This window comes from Geotrypetes seraphini, chromosome 3, assembly GCF_902459505.1.
Source record: "Geotrypetes seraphini chromosome 3, aGeoSer1.1, whole genome shotgun sequence".
NCBI classification, from domain to species: Eukaryota; Metazoa; Chordata; class Amphibia; order Gymnophiona; family Dermophiidae; genus Geotrypetes; species Geotrypetes seraphini.
The window spans coordinates 299,573,880-299,599,994 of NC_047086.1; the positions used below are offsets into that span (position 1 = coordinate 299,573,880).

The 26,115-nt window shown below is 42.1% G+C and overlaps 1 protein-coding gene across 2 annotated transcripts in view; it reads right to left on the reverse strand.

Moving 5' to 3' along the window:
* Positions 1–26,115, reverse strand: part of FH (fumarate hydratase) — a 135,792-nt gene that overhangs the window by 37,091 nt on the left and 72,586 nt on the right. For both annotated transcript variants that reach the window (XM_033935368.1, XM_033935367.1), the window contains 3 exons: positions 14,367–14,532; positions 9,135–9,338; positions 14–141 (listed from right to left, as the gene is read on the reverse strand). In XM_033935368.1, the coding sequence (XP_033791259.1) occupies positions 14–141; positions 9,135–9,338; positions 14,367–14,532 (498 nt within the window). The remainder of the gene's footprint in view (positions 1–13; positions 142–9,134; positions 9,339–14,366; positions 14,533–26,115) is intronic.

Consider the following 26,115-nt stretch of genomic DNA (forward strand, 5'->3'; position numbering starts at 1 on the left):
GTTTGGGGCTTACAATCATTGGCTTGAAAACGTTCAGCTCAAAATGTCCATTGCTGCCTCCTATTGTTACTGCAACATGATTTCCCATTACTTGTGCTGCCACCATGGTAAGGGCCTCACACTGTGTAGGGTTCACCTTTCCTTCAGAAGACAGGAAAGAAAGAGAAGATAGATCAATGATTTTTATTTTTTTTTTGTATTCATTATACTATTAACAAGCACTTTTTGAATTACTAAGTTTATCCCAACTGTGGAAAATGGACAGAACAGAATTAGCAGACAAGCATCAACACCATTTCAGATTTGCTAAAGCCAATGCTCATGGAATCCATGCCAATGTTACATTACGGGCTTATATCCTGCAATATCCCATCTGAGTTCAATGCGGTTACAAGTGAAGAAGCTAGACAATTTTCCAAGACTTACAGCTTATACAAATAAAATACCTTTAACAAAAAAAAGCTTAAAAAGATATATTTTCAAACATTCTCTCTTCCTTTTATTATGATGTTCAGTTTACAGCATCAAGTGCACTTCTTTGTATTCTCCCTATCTGGGTATCCGGCATCCTGAGCCTTGTAGAGCTAGTTAAAACCTACTCAGACTCAATACCCAGCTTCCTCTAAAATCTGAAAAAATTCCTAATGTATTGATGCAGTCAGCTGTAGCTAAAATAACTCACAACAGCAGAAAAAGTAGAAGGCTCTTGAAATGTTGTCCTAAGAATTAATTTCAACTAGTAAGATGTGATGTCTACAGTTCTTTCCATATTCTTTGTAGTGCTCTTAGCCTGCATCAAGGGCAGATGTGCAAGGGACTCGCTAACACATTTTCCCCAAGGGCAGCATACAAAATTGTGCAAGGAGTCGGTGAAATGTTAAAATCAGGAAGTCTACACATTTAAGCAAGCACATGTTTTTGAAGGCTTATGAAGTCTCCAGATTAAAATACTGTAAAAGCATTTTTGAGTTTGATATTTGGGGGGAAAAATACTTCCAAATTAAAAGTTAGCTAATGTTTAAGTCAGTGCTCTCAAACGTTTTTAACTCCGGCATACTAAACGGAGCAAATGTTTTTCACAGCACACTAAACAAATTTTTTTGCGGTACATTATAATTGAAATTGTTAAAATTGCAAAACCAACAAAAAGTTAAATTTGAGAGCTATTTATCTAGAGATTGACACGGGGACAAATTTTTTCCCGTCCCCACGGGACCTCATTTTCCCGTCCCTGCCTCATTCCTTCAAGCTCTGTCCTCATCTGCACAAGCCTCAAACACTTTGAAATCATAAGTGTCCAAGGATTGTGCAGTTAAGGCAGAGCTTACAGGAATGGGGCAGGGACAGTGAAAAACTTGCAGAGATGGGACGGGGAAAAATTTATCCCTGTGTCATTCTCTAATTTAAAGTTCTTTAAGCTACCGTGTTTCCCCGGAAATAAGACACTGCCTTATATTAATTTTGGGTCCAAAAATGCACTATGCTTCATGTTTTGGGTTGCTGCATGTGGAAAGGAGAACTTCCTTTCCAGAATAAGCTTTGCTGCAGAGGATGGCAGACTTTCCTTAAGGATCTTTCTGTACTTTTTTCCCCAATTACTGTCTCTTCTATCCTGACCACAGCTTTCTGAGGATTACAGAGGCATCCATCTGCAGACCAGACATGATGTCCCAGGAGGTATGCTGTCTGCCTGTTGCCAAAATCCAAGACGCTACAGATAGTTTGCTTAATGACTATTACCTGATGCTACTCATCCATGTTGGCACTAATGATACTGCTAATTACCCCTCTGAATATATCAAAAGTGACTTTGTGGCTCTGAGAGAGAAGGTGAAGCAGTTAGGCATGCAGGTGGTATTCTCATAGATTCTCCCTGTCAAGGGTAAAGGCTAGGGCAGAGAAGCTCACATCCTGAAGATGAATGCGTGGCTGCATGGATGGTGTTGTCAAGAACATTTTGGCTTCCTGGACCATGGGATGATATTCCAAAGGCTGCTGGGCAGGGATGGTAGAATGGACCTTTATGGCCACTTGGCAATTGCTTTCTGCTGCCGACGTAAACTGAAGAAATGGTCATAAGAATCCATCTAGCAATGGTCACTTTTGAAGCCAGCCGTCCCAAGTGGCTGGTACCCACTAGCACAAAAAGATGATCTGCACACAAACTTTTTTAAATTGGCATGGTAATTGACCACGCCATTAAAATTGATAAAAAAATATTTTTTAATTAGTTAATTAGGGTTCTGTGCAGAATACTGTATGGCACCTAGCAACGCCTAAGTCGAGGTGCCTAATGGCACCTACCTGAAAGTAGGCATGGTTAGGGGCAGAGAATAGGTGTGATTGACTTAGGCATCTGTGTTAGGTCCCAGCAAATTAGACCAGGAAACCCTGGCCTAATATACTAGCACCTACCACAAGGACACCAAGCAATGCCTAGGCGTCGCCAAGTGTGATTCTATAAGCGGCACCTAGTGGTTGATTGAAAACTCTGACCGGGACCTATAAGTTAGGCACCATTTATAGAATCAGGCTTTATGTGTCATTCTTAGATCACAATAGCCTGTGATTTCAGCTGGGCAAAAGGGTGCAAGCATTTTGTGATTATATTGTGCAAACTGATTAATTCTGATCTTCATAGAACCCTGTTTCTAGTGGGTAAAAGCAAAGATTTCATAGTTCTGAAACAGAGATGGAAGGATGATTTGGGGACTCCCCTAGATAGGTAAAGGTGGAATAGAAAACCTAATTAACATAACATTCCTGGAATGTGGGGGCTAGTATCAGGAACATATCATAACTGTTTCAGAGTGCAGACCTGCTGCATGACCAAACTGAACCGCTGTCTTGAACCGCATTTTGAAAGAAAATACAAGCCTAATTTCTCAAGATGTGCACTTTATTTTACTGATTTTAAGATATGGATAATATTGATTTTCTTAAGAACATAAGAATTGCCACTTTTGGGTCAGACCAGTGGTCCATCGTGCCCAGCAGTCCGCTCCCGCAGTGGCCCATAGGTCAAAGACCTGTACCCTGAGCCTAGCCTTACCTACTTTCTTTCTGGTTCAGCAGGAACTTGTTTAACTTTGTCTTGAATCCCTGGAGGGTGCTTTCCCCCATAACAGCCTCCGGAAGAGCGTTCCAGTTTTCTACCACTCTCTGGGTGAAGAAGAACTTCCTTACATTTGTACGGAATCTATCTCCTTTCAACTTTAGAGAGTGCCCTCTCGTTCTCAATACCTTGGAGAGGGTGAACAACCTGTCTTTATCTACTAAGTCTATTCCCTTCGTTATCTTGAAAGTTTAAATCATGTCCCCTCTCAGTCTCCTCTTTTCAAGGGAGAAGAGGCCCAGTTTCTCTAATCTTTCACTGTATAGAAACTCCTCCAGCCCCTTAACCATTTTAGTTGATCTTGTATGGACCCTTTCGAGTAGTAACGTGTCCTTCTTTGAATACGGCGACCAGTTCTGGACGCAGTATTCTAGGTGGGGGTGTACCATGGCCCGGTACAGCGGCATGATAACCTTCTCTGATCTGGTCGTGATCCCCTTCTTAATCATTCCTAGCATTCTGTTAATCCTTTTTGCCACCACCGCACATTGCGCAAACGGCTTCACCGACTTGTCGACCAGTACTCCCAAATCTCTTTCCTAGAGGGTCTCTCCAAGTACTGCACTGGACATCCTGAATTCGTGTATAAGATTCTTGTTACCGACATGCATCAACTTACACTTATCCACATTAAACCTCATTTGCCATGTCGCAGCCCATTTCTCAAGCGTGTTTATGTCACGTTGCAGGTCTTCGCAATCCTTCTGTGTCTTCACTACTCTAAATAACTTCGTATCGTCTGCAAATTTAATCACCTCGCTCGTCGTTCCAATTTCCAGGTCATTTATAAATATGTTGAAGAGCACGAGTCCAAGCACCGAACCCTGTGGCACTCCACTTGTGACACTTTTCCAGTCCAAGTATTGTCCATTTATCCCCACTCTCTGTTTCCTATCCGCTAACCAGTTTTTAATCCACGTATTTCACCCTCAAATTCATGGCTCGCAATTTTTGGAAGCAGTCGTTCATGCGGGACCTTGTCAAACGCCTTCTGAAAATCCAGATATACAATGTCAACCGGGTCACCCTTGTCTATCTGCCTGTTTACTCCCTCGAAGAAGTGCAGCAAGTTCGTCAAGCAAGATCTTCCTTTACTGAAGCCATGCTGGCTTGTCCTCTTCAAGGTGGTCAACGATGTGGTCCTTTATCAGCGCCACTACCATCTTTCCCAGTACCGAGGTCAGACTCGCCGGTCTGTAGTATCCTGGATCTCCCCTCAAACCTTTCTTGAAGATCGGCCTAACATTTATCACTTTCCAGTCTTCCGGAATCCTTCCTGATTTGATCGATAGATTGGTTATTAGTTGAAGCAGTTCAGCTAGAACCCCTTTCAGTTCCTTGATTACACTCGGATGGATGTCATCGGGTCCAGGGGATTTATCGTTTTTAAGCCTATCAATCTGCCTGCATATCTCTTCTACAATATACAAAAGTAGGGGCAAACACTTGAATATTTCACAAGTTGGGTGATGATGAAGAAGAGAATACAAAATACAAAAAAATCACTCTTCTGTTGCTTGCAAACTTACTATATTAGTGATTCATAGCTTTTTACTAAATTTTACGCTCAGAATCATGGAGGCAGGAACTGGGGAGAAAACCAACCCCAGTACCATAACCTCACTGCCCAATCATAGCGTATATAAAGATGAACAAAAATTTCAAATATATAAACTTATAGCATGCCACTAGGGCTAAACTTGTGTACGTTTTTATATATTGATTTTTTTGTATTTTGCATATCTCTTCTAGACTGATCGTCAACTCAGTCAGTTTCCAGTCTTCGTTTCCTGCGTATAGCCTGTCGGCTTCCGGTATGTTGTGGATATCCTCTTTGGTAATATACAGACACAAAAAATATATTCAGTTTGTCGGCGATGGCTTTGTCCTCCTTTAGCACTCCCTTTATTCCATGGTCATCCAATGGCCCCACCACTTCCTTTGCGGGTCATTTCCCCTTAATATATTGAAAGAACGGTTTGAAGTTTTTTACCTCCTTTGCTATTTTTTCCTCACAGTCTCTTTTGGCCCCTCTCACCGCCTTATGGCACCCACTTTGATGTTGCTTGTACTTTTTCCAGTTTTCATCCGTGTTTGACCTTTTCCATTCCTTAAATTAAGTTTTCTTGTCTGTGATCGCTTCTTTCACTGCTACAGTGAGCAATGCTGGTTCCTTGTTCTTTTTCCTCTTGGATCACTTCTTGATACGCAGAATATATAGAATTGGTGCCTCGGAGACCATGTCCTTAAAAAGGGACCATGCTTGCTCCAGCGTTTTTATAGTGCTTATCCTCTTCTTAATCTTCTTCCCCACCATGAGTCTCATCCTTTCGCAATTCCCTTTTTGGAAGTTCAGTGCCGTGGCCGTTGTTCTGGATCAATGTTTTGCCCCCGTGTCCAGGTTGAAGCGGATCATATTGTGATCACTGCTTCCCAGTGTCCCTTCTACTTCTACACCTTGTGCCCGTCCTCATAGTCCATTTAGAATTAAGTCCAGAATTGAATTTCCTCTTGTATTTTCCTTGACAAGTTGTTCCAGGAAACAATTGCCTACAGCTTCTAGTAACTTGGTCTCCCTACCGCAGCCAGAGGTGCCTAGGTTCCAATCTATCCTCGGATAATTGAAGTCACCCATGATAACTGCATTGCCTCCCTTGCAGTTGCGTTTAATCTTGTCCGTCATTTCTCCATCCGTTTCTTTGAACTGCCCTGGGAGTCGGTAGTAGATGCCGATCTTCGTTTCCGTTCCATTTGTTCCCGGAATTTTGGCCCATAGAGACTCTACCTTATTTTTCATTTCCGGCGTGTTCTCTCCGGTAGCCTCAATTCCCTCTTTGACGTATAGGGCAATACCCCCACCTTTTTGACCTACTCTGTCTCTGCGGTATAGCTTGTATCCCGGTAACACAGTGTCCCAGATGTTTTCCTCGTTCCATCATGTTTCCGTGATGCCGATGATGGAAAGGTTATATTTTTGTGCCATAGCTTCCAATTCCCCCATCTTATTCCTTAGGCTCGCTCCGTTCGTGTACATACATTTGAGTTTGCAGCCTGTTACTTTCTTGCTTTTCCTCCCCTCTTGGGTCCCTTTTGATCCGTCAGGATTTCTGTTTTGCCTATGATCCGGTGAGTCTTCCCTGCTATCCACCTGCACGGTATCCTCTGGGTAAACCGGTTCCCGAACCATCGACCCTTGGTTGACTGTTGGCTTTCCCCTTCTTCCTAGTTTAAAAACTTCTCAATTTTTCTCTTGATGTTGCTTGAAAGTAGCCTCGTTTTGCCTCTGCCTCATCCTTCCTGAATAGCTTGCTCTTCCCCCCAGAATGTCATCCAGTTGCACACAAAGTGGAATCCTTCTTCTTCACACCAGCGCCTCTTCCATGCGTTGACTGCTTGCAGCTCCGTCTGCCTCTTCTCGTTGGCCCTGGGTACCGGCAGGATCTCTGACAACGCTACCCTCTGTGTTCTGGTCTTCAGCTTCCTTCCTAGCATCCAGAATTGGCCCTTCAGTCCTTCCCTGTTGTAGTTCCTGTTGCTCACGTTGTTTGTCTCCACATGGATCACCACCACCATATCTTCCTCTTCCATGTTGTCGATGATCCTGTCGATGCGGCTCACTATATCTTCTATCTTGGCTCCTGGTAGGCAAGTCACCAGCCGATCCAGTCTTCCTCCAGCTATGTGGCTGTCAACTTATCTGATGATGGAGCCCCCCACGACGATTGCTGTCCTCTCTATCTTCTCATGTCTCTCTGGCCGCAGGTCCGTGTCCGCGGTGTATGTCCATCTCTCCAGCTGTAGGTCCGTGTCCTCTGTGCACTTCCATCTTCCCTCATCCTGGCATTGGCTTGCACCGGACTCATCTTCCTGTGGGTTCCTTCCGCTATTTCCAGGTCTCGCTGTGGTGTCACCCATTTCTTCCTTGTAGTTGTCCTCCAGGTGGTCCTCCCTCACTGTAGGTGTATCTTGGCAGTTACACTGATGTGGGTGATTTTCCACGGCCTCCCTGCATGCCTCCTCGATGAACTTCTCTAACTCCCAGACTTCTTCCTCAATGGTTTCCTCTGTCTTGAAGCTTTCTGCCTCTCTGTCCTCCTCCTCCACTGCTTGAAGTACTTCTTCCAGGAGTCTAACTTGTTTCTTCAGGCCCTTCAGTTCCTTGCATCGAGTGCATACATAAGACTGCCTCCCAGAGGGGAGGTAATCATACATATGGCAAACGGTTCAGAAAACTGGGTAGCTCAACCTTCTGCTTCTGTCTGCTGCTTCCATTGCTGTCCACTTGCTGGTCTGCTGTCTGAAGTGGCTTCTCCTTGTGTAGCATCCTTGTTGCATGTGTGTCCTCTGTGTCTGCTGCGGTTGTCCTCTGCTCTCTTTACTTGCTTGTGTGTCCTCTATGGTTGCCCCCTGCTCTCCTTGCTTGCTTGTGTGTCCTCTGTATCTGCTGCGGTTGCTCTCTCCTCTCCTTTACAGTGACTCGTCCCTTCTTAAGGCCCTTTGCAAAGGTGCTCTCACTAAGGCGAGTGCCTTTAATGCTCGCCTTCGACATGCGCCAAATGGCTGAGTGCTGTTGTCCCTCCCCTTTTAAGGGGGAGCTCCGGTTCTGAGTTTAGATGATGTTGGGGGGGTGGGCGGAGCTATCACTCGCCGCTGCCCCTCACTCTCTCCTGCCTTCTCTCTCTCTTTTCCCCTCTGCTTTCTCTGCTTCTCCTCGCCTATTTCTTCTCCTGCTCAGCTGCCTCCTGACTCTCTCCGTCCTGCCCTGCTCTTCAAGGCAGTGATTGTCTTGCCATTGGCCCTCCCCTTTTTAAAGGGGGAGCTCCGGTTCTGAGTTTAGAGTGGCTACCATCAGGTCCTGGTGATTTGTTATTCTTTAGCTACTATCCCTTTCAATTTCACAGTGATTTATTTCAGTTTCTCTGATTCATTAATTTAAAAAAGGTTTCTGGTGTAGGTATCGCCTCAATATTCTCTTTAGTAAAAACCAAAATTCCTTTTTTTTTTTTTAACAATAATTTACTTTGTGTGTTTCCAGTAGTTCAAGGAACGTTACATTCAGATACAATAGAAATTTTCCTGTGCCCAGAGGGCATACAATGTAACAGCTTCCTTTACTAACAAGTAATACATGCTAGAAATTAGAAAGGAAAATAAAATTGGCAAAATACATTAATAATAGTTAAGGGAAAACAAAATAAAAAATTGAAAAATAAATATGTTATGAATAAAAAAGTGGGGAACTTGTATTTTATGTTGCTTTTCCTATAAACAACAGCATCAGTAATTATGGATTCTATTCATAACAGAATTTTTAAAGATGATTTTTAAAATTTGTCATACCATCTTATGGTACGCTAGGGAGGACAAGACTGGGATGCTATTAAAGACTGCTTGATAAAGCAGCTGGTCCTTGAATCAATGATCTGATCGGAGGATGATTGGCCACGAGGTTAGTGAATCGGATCGGATGAAAATCAAATCGAATATCTAGATCTAATTCTCAGTGTAATGCAGGACCTAGTGCAGAAATAACCATGATGGGGCTGCATGAATATAGAGGTTATAATGTAATAAAATCTGACATAACAGGGTGCCTACTAAAGGCGCCGATTATGGCTCTCTCTCAAGCCCATTCTATAAAGAAAAATAAGCTCTGAATTTTCTTTGTAGAATGTTCAAAAATGAGCTTACTTTTACCACACCAGCCCTATTAGCTGGTGCAAATGCCTGTGCTTAGTTGTGAGTTGGAATGTACATAACTATGGAATTATGCAATTAGGCATTTATCTGTGTGCTCTGCCCCCAACTTTGCTTATGCACACATCCACCAGCAATATACCCATATTCAAATATCATGGCACAAATTTTTCTGCTAGGACAGTGAGGAAGGGAAACAAAACCCATCATTCAGTCTTTAAAATGGGAATTTCTGACTCTTAAACCCATCCTTTAACTCCATCCCAACCCTTTACCCTTAAACATTTTCTTAAGTCACTCTTGTAACAATGTAGTGAGTTACCTGGCATAATGCTGCTTCCAGGTTCATTTTCGGGTAGTATGAGTTCTCCTAGGCCCGATCGAGGTCCAGATCCCAGGAAACGGATATCATTGGCTATCTTCATCAGGCTGCATGCCACCGTGTTCACGGCACCACTTAACTCAACTAGAGCATCATGGGCAGCCAGAGCTTCAAATTTATTTGGCGCAGTAACAAATGGCAATCCTAAAGAGAGAGAAAAAAGAAAAGGAAGAATTGAAAAGTAGCCATTAGAAATATCTCCATTTGGACACACAGAAGAAATTAAGATTATTGAATTATAAACCAAGAAAATAAGAAAGCTAAAAGCGACAAAAGGGCAACTGTCAAAGCCATGTCCACGGATAAAACAGCTTACCTGCGGAAAAGGACGTCTTGATAAATGACCATCCTATATGCGAATATAAAGTAGGCTGGTTTGCTGGGGGTTACTAAGGAGGCGACTTTATAAGAGATTTAAAGGAGTATACTGATGTTTTACGCATATGAATAGCTACTTATAGAATTGCTTTGGGAAATAAAAGTGTTCTGACTCTCTTGGAGGATATTAACAGCTTAAACCTTTAGCACTGTAATCTCAGATCACCACCAAACTAGACTCTTAATTCCTTAAGCCATCTTTAATACAGAAATAAAAACAAGAAATAAATGAATTTACAGTTTGTTGCTGGTACAGAATTTATTGCTCCTGTCGATGTCCACCCTAGACCAGGGACTGAGAGATGTACTTCAGCTCCTTGCTGAGGAAAAGGTTGAATTTTTAGAGATAACAGTGCTAAGTGTGTGCTAAAAAGCCTTAATGGAACAATGCTTTCTCAAGCTATGTGGTTGACTAAACATGGAGGCTTACTGCTACTCAGATAAAGGGCCAGATTCACAAAACTCCTCGACTGGTCCGATCAGGGTCCGGGGGGTTGATTCATGACGCGTCCTCATGCAAATGAGGACGATCGGAATTACGCCCACAACCAACTGCACGGATCGCTCTCCAACAATCTTGACACAATCTCCGTGCCCGGCAGAGCTGGAAAAAAACCTTTTACTTCTTTTACCTTTGCGAGCCTTTTTATTTATCTTCGCGAGCCCGTGGTTTTAACCTGCTTTAAACCCATGGGTTTGCACTGCGGGGAAGGGCAGGAGAGTCGGGGCAGAGAGCAGGACGGCCAGAGCAGGAAAATCGCGACAGAGAGAAGGGTGGCCAGAGCAGGAGAATCGCGGCAGAGGGCAGGGTTTTTTCACAAGCGACTGGTCCTCAGCAGTCACTTGTTTTTGGATCGGCCAGCCCAGTCGAATTGCCTGCATTTGTTTAGTGAATCGTGTCCTTCCTACTTTGCATGCCGTTTCCCCTCATTTGCATGTGCAGATCGGACCTGATCAGAGGATGATCGGCCATGAGGTTAGTGAATCGGGTCGGAGGAAAATCAGGTCGTAAAGTGTCGGGACATGATCAGTGTCCTTAGTGAATCTAGCCCAAAGAGAGAAAATAGCAGTACAAAATTACACGGAGGCTACCAACCCAGTGTGCTAGAAAATCAGCAGCTACTAGAAAGCATCCCATAGGAGGACTAATTCTTAAAGGCACAGTTGCAGTAATCTGCTACAGGTAGTACATATGTTAAAAGGCAATATTAAACACATATTTCAACACAGTCTGCTCCCATGAATATGGGGCAGAACACTCAGAAGTAAATACTATTGATGATGTATGAGGGGAATTTTCTAATAGGGTGCCTACTACAAGGTGAGATTTACCATATTTTTCACTCCATAAGACGCACCCTAGATTTAGAGGAAAACGAGAAAAAACCATTCTGAGCCCCAAATTGTGCACCCAGCCTCCCTCACTCCCTGCCAGGCTCTGCATAAGAATATAAGATTTGCCTCTGCTAGGTCAGAACAGTGGTCCATCGTGCCCAGCAGTCCGCTCACGTGGCGGCCCTTAGGTCTAAGACCAATGTCCTATTTGAGTCTAGCCTTACCTGCTTATGTTCTGGTCCAGCAGAAACTTATCTAACCTTTTTTGAATCCCTGAAGGGTGCTTTCCCCTATAACAGCCTCTGGAAGAGTATTCCAGATTTCCACCACTCTCTGGGTGAAGAAGAACTTCCTTACGTTTGTACAGAATCTATCCCCTTTTAACTTTAGCGAATGCCCTCTCGTTCTCAATACCTTGGAGAGGGTGAACAACCTGCCTTTATCTACTAAGTCTATTCCCTTCATTATTTTGAATGTTTCGATAATGTCCCCTCTCAATCTCCTCTTTTCAAGGGAGAAAAGGCCCAGTTTCTCCAATCTCTCACTGTAAGGCAACTTCTCCAGCCCCTTAACCATTTTTGTTGCTCTTCTCTGGACCCTTTCGAGTAGTACTATGTCCGTTTTCATGTACGTCGACCAGTGTTGGACGCAATATTCCAGGTGGGGGCATACATACAGTACAGCGGCATGATAACCTTCTCAGATCTGTTTGTGATCCCCTTCTTAATCATTCCTAGTATTCTGTTTGCCCTTTTCGCCGCCACTGCACATTGCGTGGACGGTTTCATTGACTTCTCTACAAGTACTCCCGTCTCTTTCTTGGGGTCTCTCTCCGAGTATAGCACTGGACATCCTGTATTCGTGCATATGATTTTTGTTACTGACATGCATCACCTTGCACTTGTCCACGTTGAACCTCATTTGCCATTTCGCGGCCCATTCCTTGAGTATGTTTATGTCCCGTTGTAGGTCTTCGCAATCCTTCTGTGCCCTCACTACTCTGAATAACTTTGTATCATCCGCAAATTTCATCACCTCACTTGTCGTGCCAATTTCTAGGTCATTTATAAATATGTTGAAGAGCACAGGCCCAAGCACCAAACCCCCGTAATGCTTTTCCAGTCCGAGTATTGTCCATTTACCCCCACTCTATGTTTCATATCCGCCAACCAGTTTTTAAACCACATGAGTATATAACCCTCGATTTCATGGCTCGCAATTTTTCAAAGTAGACGTTCATGCAGGACTCTGTCCTCCCTTCTCTGCTAGGCTCTGCACCCTGTCCCCCCTTCCCTGCCAGGCTCTGCACCCAATCCCCCATCCCTGACCTGTAACCTGCCACCCCCTCACCTCTAGTGATCTAGTGGTAGGCTGGGATAGGAGGGATCCATGAACCGCAAGGTAATGGCGGAATAGAAATCCCTAATGTAATGTAATGTAGTCCATCCCAGCTGACTACAATCCTCCTCGTGGTGCCCTTTAATAACACAGCCCACCCGCCAGCCCTTCCTTTTAAAAACCTCCTCCAGCCGATCCTTCCTTTTAAAACATCCGGAAACCGGAACCTGAACAAATCTTCAAAGGAGACCAAGCAGAAAAATTAACATCCATGGAAGTAAGCCTTGAGGACGTACACAGGCAGATAGAAAAATTAAAATCTGACAAATCGCCAGGCCCAGACGGAATCCACCCTAGAGTATTGAAAGAACTAAAGGAGGAAATAGCAGAACTACTACAGGAGGTTTGTAATCTATCCCTGAGTATCCCGGAGGATTGGAAGATAGTCAATGTTACGCCCATCTTTAAAAAGGGATCGAGAGGTGACCCGGGGAACTACAGACCGGTAAGTCTGACCTTGGTTCCGGGGAAAATGGCGGAAGCGCTGATAAAAGATAGCATCAAGAAGTATCTAGAGAGGCATAAACTTATGAAAACAAGCCAACATGGCTTCTGCAAGGGAAAATCGTGCCTGACGAACTTATTGCACTTCTTCGAAGGAATTAACAAACGGATGGACAAAGGGGACCCCATAGACATTGTATATTTAGACTTCCAAAAAGCCTTTGACAAGGTACCCCATGAACACCTACTTCGGAAACTGAAAAACCATAGGGTGGAAGGAGACATATGGATCAGGAATTAGTTGGCGGGCAGAAAGCAGAGGGTAGGAGTGAAGGGCCACTACTCAGACTGGAGGAAGGTCACGAGTGGTGTTCCGCAGGGGTCGGTGCTTGGACCACTGCTATTCAATGTATTTATAAATGATCTAGAAACAGGGACGAAGAGTGAAGTAATAAAATTTGCAGATGACACCAAGCTATTCAATGGGGCTAGGACTAAAGAGGACTGCGAAGATTTACAAAGGGACCTAAACAAACTAGGGGAGTGGGCGACGAGATGACAGATGAAGTTCAATGTAGAGAAATTAAAAGTCTTACACGTAGGAAAAAGAAACCCGAGGTACAGCTACACAATGGGAGGGCTGTTATTGAGTGAGAGTTCCCAAGAAAGGGACTTGGGGATAATAGTGGACATGACAATGAAGCCATTGGCACAATGCACAGCGGCTGCTAAGAAAGCAAATAGAATGCTAGGAATAATCAAGAAGGGTATTACAAGCAGAACGAAAGAAGTTATCCTGCTGTTGTATCAGGCGATGGTGCGCCCGCATCTGGAGTACTGCGTCCAATATTGGTCACCGTACCTAAAGAAGGATATGGAGATACTCGAGAGGGTTCAGGAGAAAGCGACGCGTTTGATAAAAGGCTTGGAAAACCTTTCATACGCTGAAAGATTAGAGAGATTGGGACTTTTTTCGCTGGAGAAGCGGAGACTTAGAGGGGATATGATAGAGACTTATAAGATCATGAAGGGCATAGAGAAAGTGGAGAGGGACAGATTCTTCAAACTTTCGACAACTACAAGAACGAGAGGGCATTCCGAAAAATTAAAAGGGGACAGATTCAGAACCAATGCTAGGAAGTTCTTCTTCACCCAACCGGTGGTGGACACCTGGAATGCGCTTCCAGAGAGAGTGATAGGACAGGGTACGGTACTAGAGTTCAAGAAGGGATTGGACAATTTTCTGAAGGAAAAGGGGATAGAAGGGTATAGATAAGAGGACCTTTTTTAGTTATGTCAGCTAAAATTTATGAATTATCTATGAGCTCTTCTTTCCACATTATGGTATTTCCCTGAGGATTGTATGTATTTCTTTTTTATTATATGATTATTTTATCATGTATTTGCTTTTATTTTGTCATCATTTTAACATTGTGTATGTAAACCATTTAAACCGTTTAGTTTTAAACGGTATATAAATTTTTAAAATAAATACGATTCCGATCTCACAGTCTAAAACAAGAGATCCTTGTAAAAGTTACTAAACACATTTTCAAGGGCAAACTTGGTTTTGTTAACATAGCAAAGGGATAAAATTTCTTTTATCTAAAAGGTTACCTGTGAGCTCTGCTACTTTAGCTGCAACTTTCTCTGCAAATCCAATTCTGGTGTTCAATCCAGTTCCAACTGCCGTGCCACCGGCTGCTAGTGCATAGACTCGAGGTAGAGCTGCTTTAATTCTGGCTATGCCATACTCCACTTGCTGTACATAAGCACTAAACTCCTTTCAGCAGCAAAACAAAAACAGGCAACAAAGTCAGTGACTACTTGACATATTTCTCATGACCAGAGTAGATAACAGATGCTCAAATCTAAAACTTACTCTTTGTTTAAAACTGTACCTACATGAACTATAAATATATCTGAAACATATAAAATCAGAAAGGACCACATCTCTCAATTTAAATGTAATATTTGCTGTCTAGCTCTGAAGCAAAAGCAGAACAGATGCTGCACACTGGATCCAACTGGTTATTACCGACTTTCACAGCGATGTCAATCAATTTATTTATTTTAGTCTTCTTTCCATCGATACCAGTGTCTCTCAAACTTTTTTTAGCTCTGATACACTAAACGGAGCAAATGTTTTTCATGGCACATTATAACTGAAATTATAAAATTGCAAAACAAACAAAAAATTAAATTTGAGAGCTATTTATTTAAAGTTCTTTAAGCTATATATGGGTAACTATAACAGTGAAACTAACCCCGTTTTTACAAAACCGCGAGAGTTTTTTTGATGCAGGTCAGTTCGCTGAATGCTCTGCACTGCTCCTGATGTTCATAGAGTTCATATGAGCATCGGGAGCAGTGCGGAACATTCAGTGTTCCAGCCTTCGCTAAAAACCGCTACCACGATTTTATAAAAGGGGGGTTAAATTAGATAGCATAGAATTGCTAATCAATGCGATGATGTGCTCATTTCTGAGAACAAATTAACTCAAAATGCAGCTCGATAATCAACAAGCAAACACTCATTTCATCATCTACCATCTGCAGTTGTTCTCATTTTTCAATTTAATTTCTGTCAGAGCTGAAAATCCACATTCGCAAAGATAAGACTATCCAAACGGTAACAAAGCCTTGCTTGCTTTGTTGCTCAAGTTAGGATAACTACTGCATAAAAAATAAAAATAAAATTACTTGACATTAGTTTTCAAGGACCAATCACGTCAAAGAATGATGCTTGTCTGAGTGGTTGTATCCTTGCGCACACAGATGCGCATAACATTGACAAATTCTTGCATATGTGATGTACATGTCATCTATTCTAGTGCATACTTATGAAGGGAATTTTAAAAAATAAAGTAAAATTCTGGAATCTCTCGTGGCAAACCCGTAATCTCTTTGGGGCACACCACTGAGCTTTGGCACATAGTTTGAGAGACACTGATCTATAACTTGCTCATTAACTAAGCAGGTACCAATAAAAACATTCACAATAAAATTTAGAAACTAAAAAAGACAACATCCCATACATACTGTCTTTCATGCTGCTACTCACGTAACACGTATGCTTGTAGGAAAAAAAAAGTGTTAGGGTTGATATTCAAAGCAATTTATCCACCAGAAATGGCTCCTGGCCGGTTAAATTGCTTGATCGGAGCTAACCATTCATTTTCAGCAGCACTTAACTGGTTACCGTCACTGAAAAAATAGCACCTATCTGAAAACTGGCTATTTTGGGGGTGTTCCAGGAGCAGAGTCGAGACTTAACCAGACTAGGTAGCCGCATAATAGGACTGCATAAAAGTCAGTCCTATCTTTTTTCAGTGTGCTGAATATCACACTTAACCGGCAATGCTTTAGTTGGAAATTCACTCCCCCTTTTGCTAAAACACAATAGCGGTTAATAGCGCAGGAAACCACGCTGAATACTCCACCATTACTAGACAATGAGGAGAAGAATGTCTAGAACAAAAAGGTAATTTGGATTGAAGGATATATGTTGAGTAATTTCCTAGGGACAAATATTCTAGGTTCATTGACTGAAAACCCAAGAATGAGAATCTCTGGCTGAGGTATATAGTATAGTAGAACTTGAGCAACTCAGCAACAAGGAGAAGTTGAGATGAAGTGCATCCGAACACAGAAATTATCTGTGTGTGAAAGCAAAACTGAACAAAATGTAGCAGACCTGTATGGAAAGCCCAATAGGAACAGGTTTGTAATGCACATACTGACTCCAGAATGCATAAGCGTCTAATTGTAGACTATACAGAAGAAACCATCAGTCCAGAGATTATGACATAAGAACATAAGAACATAAGCATTGCCTCTGCTGGGTCAGACCAGGGGTCCATCGTGCCCGGCAGTCCGCTCCCGCGGCGGCCCCCCAGGTCCATGACCTGAAAGTGTTCCCTACCTAACCTAAAATATCCATACCCTATTCGCTCAATGTCCTGTAAGGTAAACCTCTATCTGTACCCTGTTATCCCCTTCGCTTCCAGGAAGTCATCCAGTCCCTTTTTGAACCCCAGAATTGTACTCTGTCTTATTACCTCTCCGGGAAGCGGACCAAGATAAACTGGAGCAAAAAGAGAAAAAAAATCCTAAAAAAGATATAGTGGTCTCCTCCCCTACAGCTGCTCCCAAACCTCCAGGCCTTTTAGAATAAAAAGGAGATGGATCAAAAAGTTTTGTGGGGAATATTCCTTAAGCACAGGTGTAGGGAAAAACACTTGAAGTAAATGAATGCCTTCTGGAAGGTACTAGTCTGTGTATGCAAGATGTTATCTCACAAATCTGCCTAACTCCATTCAAAAGTCCTTAGTTCAAAGTTTTGTAGTTTTCATAGGTCCTCAGAGGGCCACCACGCACTCAAATGTGTTTCATAGTGCGGGGCTTTATGCACCCTTTCGTCACCGGACCTGTATTTTAAATTGTATTTTAAGTTGTGTATAACATACGTCTTAATATCGTGACTAAAGTATAAGTATACTAAAAGTACTTCGTCGGTGACGCAGTGGTTGGTGAAAGTGGTCATTGAACGGGAGAGGGAGCCTTGATAAAGCCCTGTGAGACATACGGGCGAAACATGTTGGACATTTATGTTTCTACCCTCCCGACTAGCGTCAATCAAAAAGCTAAGTACTTTTAGTATACTTATACTTTAGTCACGATATTAAGACGTATGTTATACACAACTTAAAATACAGGTCCGGTGACGAAAGGGTGCATAAAGCCCCGCACTATGAAACACATTTGAGTGCGTGGTGGCCCTCTGAGGACCTATGAAAACTACAAAACTTTGAACTAAGGACTTTTGAATGGAATTAGGCAGATTTGTGAGATAACATCTTGCATACATCTTCCAATTAAACAAATACCATAAATAGATTGTAACCTACCCTCTCTAACTGAATTCCATATGTATTTTTCATACAGTTCTTCACTGTCAGTTTAATTTCCATCCTATAAATTCACATAGAATTTTTCTTTTTTCAACCATCTTTATTTTCTCTTCTTTATTAATTTCCAGGTACTTTAGTTAGATTGTGAGCCTTCGGGACAGTAAGGGAATTTTTTAAGTACCTTCTTACTTCTCATTTATAATCTTAATGTATATTTTCTTCAAACCGCTTAGAACCTAACAGATGTAGCGGTATATAAGAAATAAATTACATTACATTACATACACGGACTGATTTATGTTAATAGTCTTCATTCAGGAAATAGGATAATTAAGTGCTGAGGTCTTCATTGTTCTGGAAGGTACTAGGCATGTTGTGAGAGAAAACTGGTTTATCTTGATTCAAAAATAAAAAAACAGTACAAAAAAAATCTGATATGTCAGCAATCTAACTTATAGGCTCTACACCTGTTAGACCACGTCAATGTCCTGATAGCAAAGTACCCAAGCAACATGAAAAAAAAAACACCTTACAGGTTCTACACCCCATGGTGGAATCCTGAAGCAGTTGCAAGTTGAGTGATGCATGGCAATTTATGATGTTCTTGCTGAAAGACTTTTGGAGGAATCCAACTTTACATAGTAACATAGTAGATGACAGCAGATAAAGACCCGAATGGTCCATCCAGTCTGCCCAACCTGATTCAATTAAAATTTTTTTCTTCTTAGCTATTTCTGGGCAAGAATCCAAAGCTGTACCCAGTACTGTGCTTGGGTTCCAACTGCCGAAACCTCCGTTAAAACCTACTCCATCCCATCTAAACCCTCCCAGCTATTGAAGCCCTCCCCAGCCCATCCTCCCCCAAACGGCCATATACAGACACAGTCCATGCAAGTCTGCCCAGTACTGGCCTTAGTTAAATATTTAATATTATTTTCTGATTCTAGATCCTCTGTGTTCATCCCACGTTTCTTTGAACTCAGTCACCGTTTTCCTCTCCACCACCTCTCCCTGGAGCGCATTCCAGGCATCCACCATCCTCTCTGTAAAGTAGAATTTCCTAACATTGCTCTTGAATCTACCACCCCTCAATCTCAAATTATGTCCTCTGGTTTTACCATTTTCCTTTCTCTGGAAAAGATTTTGTTCTACGTTAATACCCTTCAAGTATTTGAACGTCTGAATCATATCTCCCCTGTCCCTCCTTTCCTCTAGGGTATACATATACAGGGCTTCCAGTCTCTCCTCATACGTCTTCTGGCGCAAGCCTCCTATCATTTTTGTCACCCTCCTCTGGACCGCTTCAAGTCTTCTTACGTCCTTCGCCAGATACAGTCTCCAAAACTGAACACAATACTCCAAGTGGGGCCTTACCAATGACCTGTACAGGGGCATCAACACCTTCTTCCTTCTACTGGCTATGCCTCTCTTTATACAGCCCAGAATCCTTCTGGCAGCATCCACTGCCTACACCCATGTTAGATTCCCCTCTTAGTGGAATGAAGTCCAGGCAATAGGAAAAAAAACACCGTACAGGCTCTACACCCATGGTGGATTTCCCACTAATGTAAGCTTGTGCAGTGAAGTGCTTAGGAAACATGACGTATAAATACTGCTGAAAATCAAAACTTGAAATGGAATCCATTTTTGCTGCGAACTGGAGGGTTTTTTTTCAGTAGGCATTTTGGCTATAAAATAAAAAGATAAACCTTCTAGAAGGACTATGAAAAGTTATAGGTCAGTTGATATGAAAGACCAACGTTGATATCATAGTGAAAGCAATCTCCAATTGAGCTGGACAAATTGGGCAGAGTCGAACAGCCTCTCCTGTGAATTGCCCTTGAAGCAGTCCAAGGTCACTAGCACATTTGTTGCTATTGCGGTGGCTGTCTAGAAAAAGAAGGCATATGCCCCTGATGTGAAGGAGGTTGTTTAGTAGATCTCCTCGAAGAAAAAGACTTAGATTGTGCTTTATTTAAAGTGCTCTAAGTCTGCTCATGCTGAGCCAATTTTTGTGCAGCAACTTCGATGGACTTGCCAAAAAGCTCCTTCCCTAGGCATGGAATATTGGCCAATCTATTTTGGAGATTGAGATCTCTATCAGAGAGTCTGAGCCAAGCTAGGTGTCCGATAGCCACTGACATAGAAGATGCTCTGGAAGACAGTTGAAAAGCATCAGACAATGATCTTGGAAGATACGTCGCAGTCTGTGACAGAGTATGAATAGTCTGCTGAAATAACAGAACATACTCTGAAGGAACGTATTGCTCAAAATTGGACAACCATTGTACATGTTGTTGAAAATACAAAGACATGTAGAAAGTGTAATTAAGGATTCTGCTCAACAGCATAGAGTTTTGGTAAAGGCAATGTCCAAACATGTCCCACAGACAATGAGGCATGAATTTTGGTAGGAAAATACTTCTTGAGGGTTGATTCTGCTAATACTGAATGATGTGGAAGTTGTGGACTATCAAATCCTGGAGTAGAGAAAATTATGTAAAGCAAATTCATCTTCTCTGGAACAGCCTTGATAAATAAAGGCATCTCCCAATTTTTTAAAAGGATTTGTTTAAACAGTTCATGCAATTTGAAGATCCACAATAATTCAATATATTTTGAAATTCAGCATTAAATGAAGCATCAGTCTCCACTGAAAGAGACAAATCTTTGCACAACTGGTTAATGTAAGCAGCAAAGGAGAATTCTTTAGGAGAAGATCTTCTTTTGGGAAAAGCTGCACCAACAGAGGCTCAGAAAAGGAAAACCCGCACTCTGAGTCATACTTCAAATCCAAGAAAACTTCTGGAAAAAAATATCTAGAAGTCCTGCAACTTTTTCAATATCGGTCTGGTGAAAAGGCGGAAGAGGACTGATGAACTTCCTGATGCCTCGTCAAAAAAGGAGGTTGACTAAAAGAGGATCTCTGATGTCTTGGTCTGGAACGCTTCACAGAAGAGGACTTAGGCCCAAAAAAGCAGCTCAAAGTCTCAAAGGAGAGCATTGTTGAGAAGAACCATGCCTGGAGAAAAATCGGCGCCGAGAGATAGAACTATGGCACCTCAAAGATGATCCCTGAGCAGTATTTCCAATGGATCAATGGTATCAGTAACTTGATGCCTCATAGTGGTATAATCAGATTGGGCTGGTACCAAGGGAGTTGAATACAGGAGATGCATGCAGTGCGACCTAAAATCAGTGGCAATCTCCCTGTGATAGAATTCATTGAGCTTCTCTTGAAAAGAGTGCACCAGTAGCAACAGGTGGTACCATTGGTGCAGCAGGTTGCTTCGGTGTGGGTGACCTGGCAGAAGATGCACCCCATATGGGAGAAACAACCTGCAGCTCAGCAGAACGATGATGATGTCTTTTGGCATAAAGAGACTCAATGCCATCAAGGCCTGTGATGCCTGCTGAGCATCATGCACCAGTACTGAAGGCTCACCTGCCGGTACAATCAGTGCAACAGGTTGTCACGGAGAGGATGACCTCGACGAAGATGCACACCTAGTAGAGACAACCTGCAGATCCTTAGATCAATGGCATCGATGTGTGGTCTGCATCAAGAGATTTGATGCTTTAGAGACCTGCGACGCTTGCTGGGAAGAGGATGACTTGGAAACTGGCTTCCCCAATGCTAGGAGATTTCCTGATATCGATGTAGGAGTTTTCAAAGGCGACGGTTCTGCAGTTTTTCCTGATGTCCATAGCGGAGCTGAACAGCTTCTCCCACTGACTATGATGGGCTTTAATGGAACGCTTTTGCAAGGAGGAACACTTAATACACGATTCAATTTGGTGATCAGGGCCCAAACATTGAAGGCACCAATTATGGGAGTCAGTTATTGAAATAGGCCTCTGGCACCTGCAGCACTTTTTAAACCCCGTTGTAGGTTTCAACATGGGAAAAATCTTGTTGACGAGATTAAACTCAATGGTGAGCAAAGTCCCACCAGGGGAAAGAACCTAAAGGTCGAAGTCCGAGGTTGGACAAAGAGAAAACAATTTTTTTTTTTTTTAGAATAGAAACTATATAAACAAAAGTAAAAAACTAGAAACTAGAAAAAAGAAACACGAAGCTGGAAGGCAATGCCAACTGAACAGAGTCCAGTCAAAAAGAGACTTCGCTCCACAGAAAACAAAGAACTGAGGTACTCAGGGGGAAGTCACTCGCACATGCATGGAGCGAACAGTCGTGAAGTTTCTTAAAACTTAAAGTGACAGTACACTTTTCATACTCTCTGTATCAGGCTCCGTGGATGGCATCACTCATATGTGAGAATATGCTGCCTGCTTGTCCTAAGATAAATTATATTACAACAAAATGAAGTTTATATATTAGAAAATAATTTGAGAAATGTATTGCTCAATTACAATTTTCAGGAGCACATAGGGCTCGCATTTATTTTTTTATTATGGATTATGCATCAGACTGGTATAATATCCACAGTGTAGACGAGTATCTGGACTCCTTTACCCTCTTTAGTAAGAATCTATGGTAGGCTTTTACAAAGCTGTGCCACCAAACAGCGCATGCTAAATGTCGAGCCACTCATAGGAATAGCAAGCATTTAGCAAGCATACTTGGTAGCGGCCCACTAAACAGCGGGCTGCAGCTGGAGAGTACCTGGAAGTGAGCGAACATTGATGCGATGACTTCACGTGCATCGTAACGTCATCACGCCGACATCTGCGCATGAGTCAAGGCCCTGCAGACAGGCCCTAAGCCACCAGTGAGGAGGAGAGGCGCTGGCTGACTGTCTATAGGACGTGCTTCTCTTCGCAAGAGGCACATTCTGTAAGTAGTCAGCCAGTGCCAGCGGCTTGCAGCATACCTGCAATCTCACTGCGGCACTGCAAATCTTGGTGAGTTGTACCGGAAAGCAGTGATTCTTATACAAATGTGCCAATTTTTTTAAACTAATTCCTAGTTACTTAAAATACCAATTAACCTGGTTTGTGCATTTTTAGGAATTCTTGATAGCGTAAGAACACCATCAATTCCTGACGTCTCCTGTGTTCCTCAATTGCACCTAGATGCAGACTTTAAATCCATGAACCTTCTGATAGTGGAAAGTTATATAGGTAACCATAAAATCTGCAAACTGGATCCAAGATGGCCGAGGATGCAAGCTGCTGAAGCAGTCGCCGAACTGACGCTAAAGTTTGGAAGCTTTTGAGCTCCTTTGAGCTGAATTTTGCCTTAAACATGCCGAAAAGAAGGGGAAAGAGCACCGGTGGGGCCTCCCTGCGCTCCGGAACACCTACCTCCGGCAACATTGAAGCGCTGTTTCGGCGTTTTCAGGACACCATGACGACGTCGGGATTTCAGTTGGAGACACCTCTTGGGAACGGAGCAGAGGTGTCTCACCGAAGTTTTGAGACCACTTTGAGCCCCGACGTAAGACCTCCTCCTTTGCACCCCCGTGCAACCAGCTCCCCAGGGGTAGAGAGCCAACCGGAAGTCGGGATGAGCTCTCTCCTAGAGGCTGCGCGGAGCTGTGTTGAAGAAGCCGTTTCAGGTTCACAGGCTATGTAGGAGAGCCTGAATACGGACGGGAGTGCTGCAACAACTAAAACTGGACCTACTCAAGCGGAGGGAATTGGAGGAGAGCTGTCGAATGGTGAGCATAAACTTTTAAATACACACTTACAAATTCCTACTATAGTTAAACCCCAAGAAGTTACATTAGATGCCTTGTGGGACCTGGTGGCAAATATGGCGAAGACAATTAATGTTCAACAAGTGCAAGTGGAGGGGAAAATGAAAGACCAAGAAAAAGAAATTACTTTAATAAAGCAAGATATTGCTGACTCAAATAATTCATTGGACAGTATCAAAAATGAATTAAAATCTTCCAAACAACTTCAAGAGACCTTAATTAAGGACAATGTTAATTTAAGAAGGAAGATTGAAACATTTGAAAATTTTTCAAGAGGCAACAATATCAGAGTGATTAATTTTCCATGAATTACAACAATTACCCCGCGAGAAATGTTAAAACGATACCTGACGGAAATACTAGAAGTTCCTGAGAACATAAGAACATAAGCAGTGCCTCCGCCGGGTCAGACCATAGGCCTTACCAGTTGACAACTTTTCTATCTCTTTCTCGGCTTGAGAAGGAAAAGAATGGAGGAGTATAGGAAATTTAAGATGCCCTCATCAGCTGACTTGCATTATTTTCCTTAATATTATTTCTTTGTATTTTCCGTTTATAATTACATTTTGGATCATTTGTGGACTTGAGCCGACTTAAGTTAATTGGCATCCTTAAAATTTATAATATTGTTGTGATTTTCTTTTCTTGACTTAAAAAGCTTTCTGTACAAGTAAATCTTGAATTGTATTTTGAAAATTGAATAAATAAATAATAATTAAAAAAAAAAAAAAATCTGCAAACTATCCACGTATGAACAGGTGAACAAAAACACAAATGGAAAGCAATGGGAGGAGCAGCAACAGGATCAGTGAGGCTGATGGGAATTCCCAGGCCCCCAGTCAAAGGAGAAAAAAGCCCCCACAGGACTACAACAGCTAGTGGAAAGACATGGTAGTGATCAGATGAGCTGGTGGAAGAAAAATGGGGAAAAATAGAAAGGGGGTTGGGAGGTTAAGTGTGTATGGGAGAGAAGAGATGATGTCAGATGGGTGAAGACAATGGGGGAAGTGAGTGAGTGGGGGTTGAGTGTTGCAGGGTGGTAAAAAAAGGAGTGGGAACTGCCCCGTGTTTCTGATGGTAAGTGGAAGAGAAGAAAGGGAGAAGACAGCACCAATAAAGTTGGAATGAGAACTGTGCACTCGACAGGGAAATGCATTAATGTATTCCCTCCACCTGTAATTAAAAAAAAATTGGATTAGACTGGAAGCATGAGTGCATGCCATCTTTAATGAGTAAGTGCTAAAAGGTAAAGCACACCTTTAGAAATTTTGCATACTCCAGAAACACACCTAGGACAATAGGAGGGGAATATGGTTATGAATAAAGTCATAACTGGCTTAAGGTGTCATAGTAAAGTCTGGTAAACACCAGTTCAGAATCAGCCAGAAGTATACAAAGTAAAAGGAAGCTTCGGGGAAAGATAGAAGAGAAAGGGTAGAAAATGTGTAGGTGGAAGAAATAAAAAAAGATGCAGGATGATATCATCACATCAGTCATTAACTCTATTTTGAAACTTTTAACTTCATATCAATTAGAAATAAACACAGGAATGATGTTGGTGAAACTAGTACACACAGTACTGAGAATTTCAAGTTGGAACACAGATGGAAAATTGATTTATCCCACTGGTTATTAACCTTCTTTGATCTGCATCCACTCTGACTGACCAAACTGGAACAACTAAATACAGTGCATATCTACACAGGCTTTGAATCCCAATACAATATTTAAATATGAAATGGAACATTTACCACAGGAAGAAACATAAAGAATAGTAGGAAAGAGAGTATAAAGCTGTCTAAATATTATCTATAAATATCTTAAAATGTCAATATACAGACCATTAGACTGTGCTGCAAGTCTACACTGCACAACAGCAAACAGTCAAGAGCTTGTACAGTCTGAAGAACTACTGCACAGGGTTATATCTTAAAAAGGGACTGTGATTTTCATAAGCATATTGTGCTTCGTTCACCTCAGCTGTGAACGGCTGAAAGGACTTGTGCTGTCATTTGAGAAGAGGAGCTTCCTGGAGCAGGTTCAGACTGAATGGCAATGTGCTTAGTTTTAAAACGAAGGTCCATACAAGAAATACAAATATTTTGGTTATATTATACCATATGCAAGGCTATATATTGAATAATTGAGACAACCACTGTTTGCTGATGATATCAATGGTACAACTGAAGTAGCAGTTTTGTTTTGATGTTAGTTTTAAAACGAAACATATTTTAGTTGAATAAATAAAAAGTTATCTACGGAAAAATCTCTTAGCCAGTTTTTAAAGTGAAAAGACATATGGTCTTTTATTTGAAAAGCTAGCGCAAAGAACTTGTGTATATTGCACCAATTCAGGCAATGAAAATCACGACTGAGAATGGGGCCTAGCCTAAGACAGCAGCTTAGAAAGAATGCATTCACTTGTTCAGAGACTATTTCTGTGCTGCTTCAAAGTTGCTGAATATCCACTGGCAAAAAATTCTCATTGAACTCCAGATCACAGGTTAATTGAATTCATATAGCATGAACAGATAAGATAAACAAAGAAATCGCTGTCTCATAAGAGGTAATCAGCCAAGGCCAAATTCAATGCAAACCATCCTTAGCAGTCTGAAAATTAACAGTAGACACTAGAGAGCTGTTTTACAGGAGACCAAAATCAGGATAATTGGGAAACTGATTGCCCGACCACACTCATTGCATATAATAAATGTAAACCTCTTTGGTTGTACCACAGGCTATATTTCAAATCCTTTACCCTTTAGTAGAGACATCCTAAAAAGGTTTTTT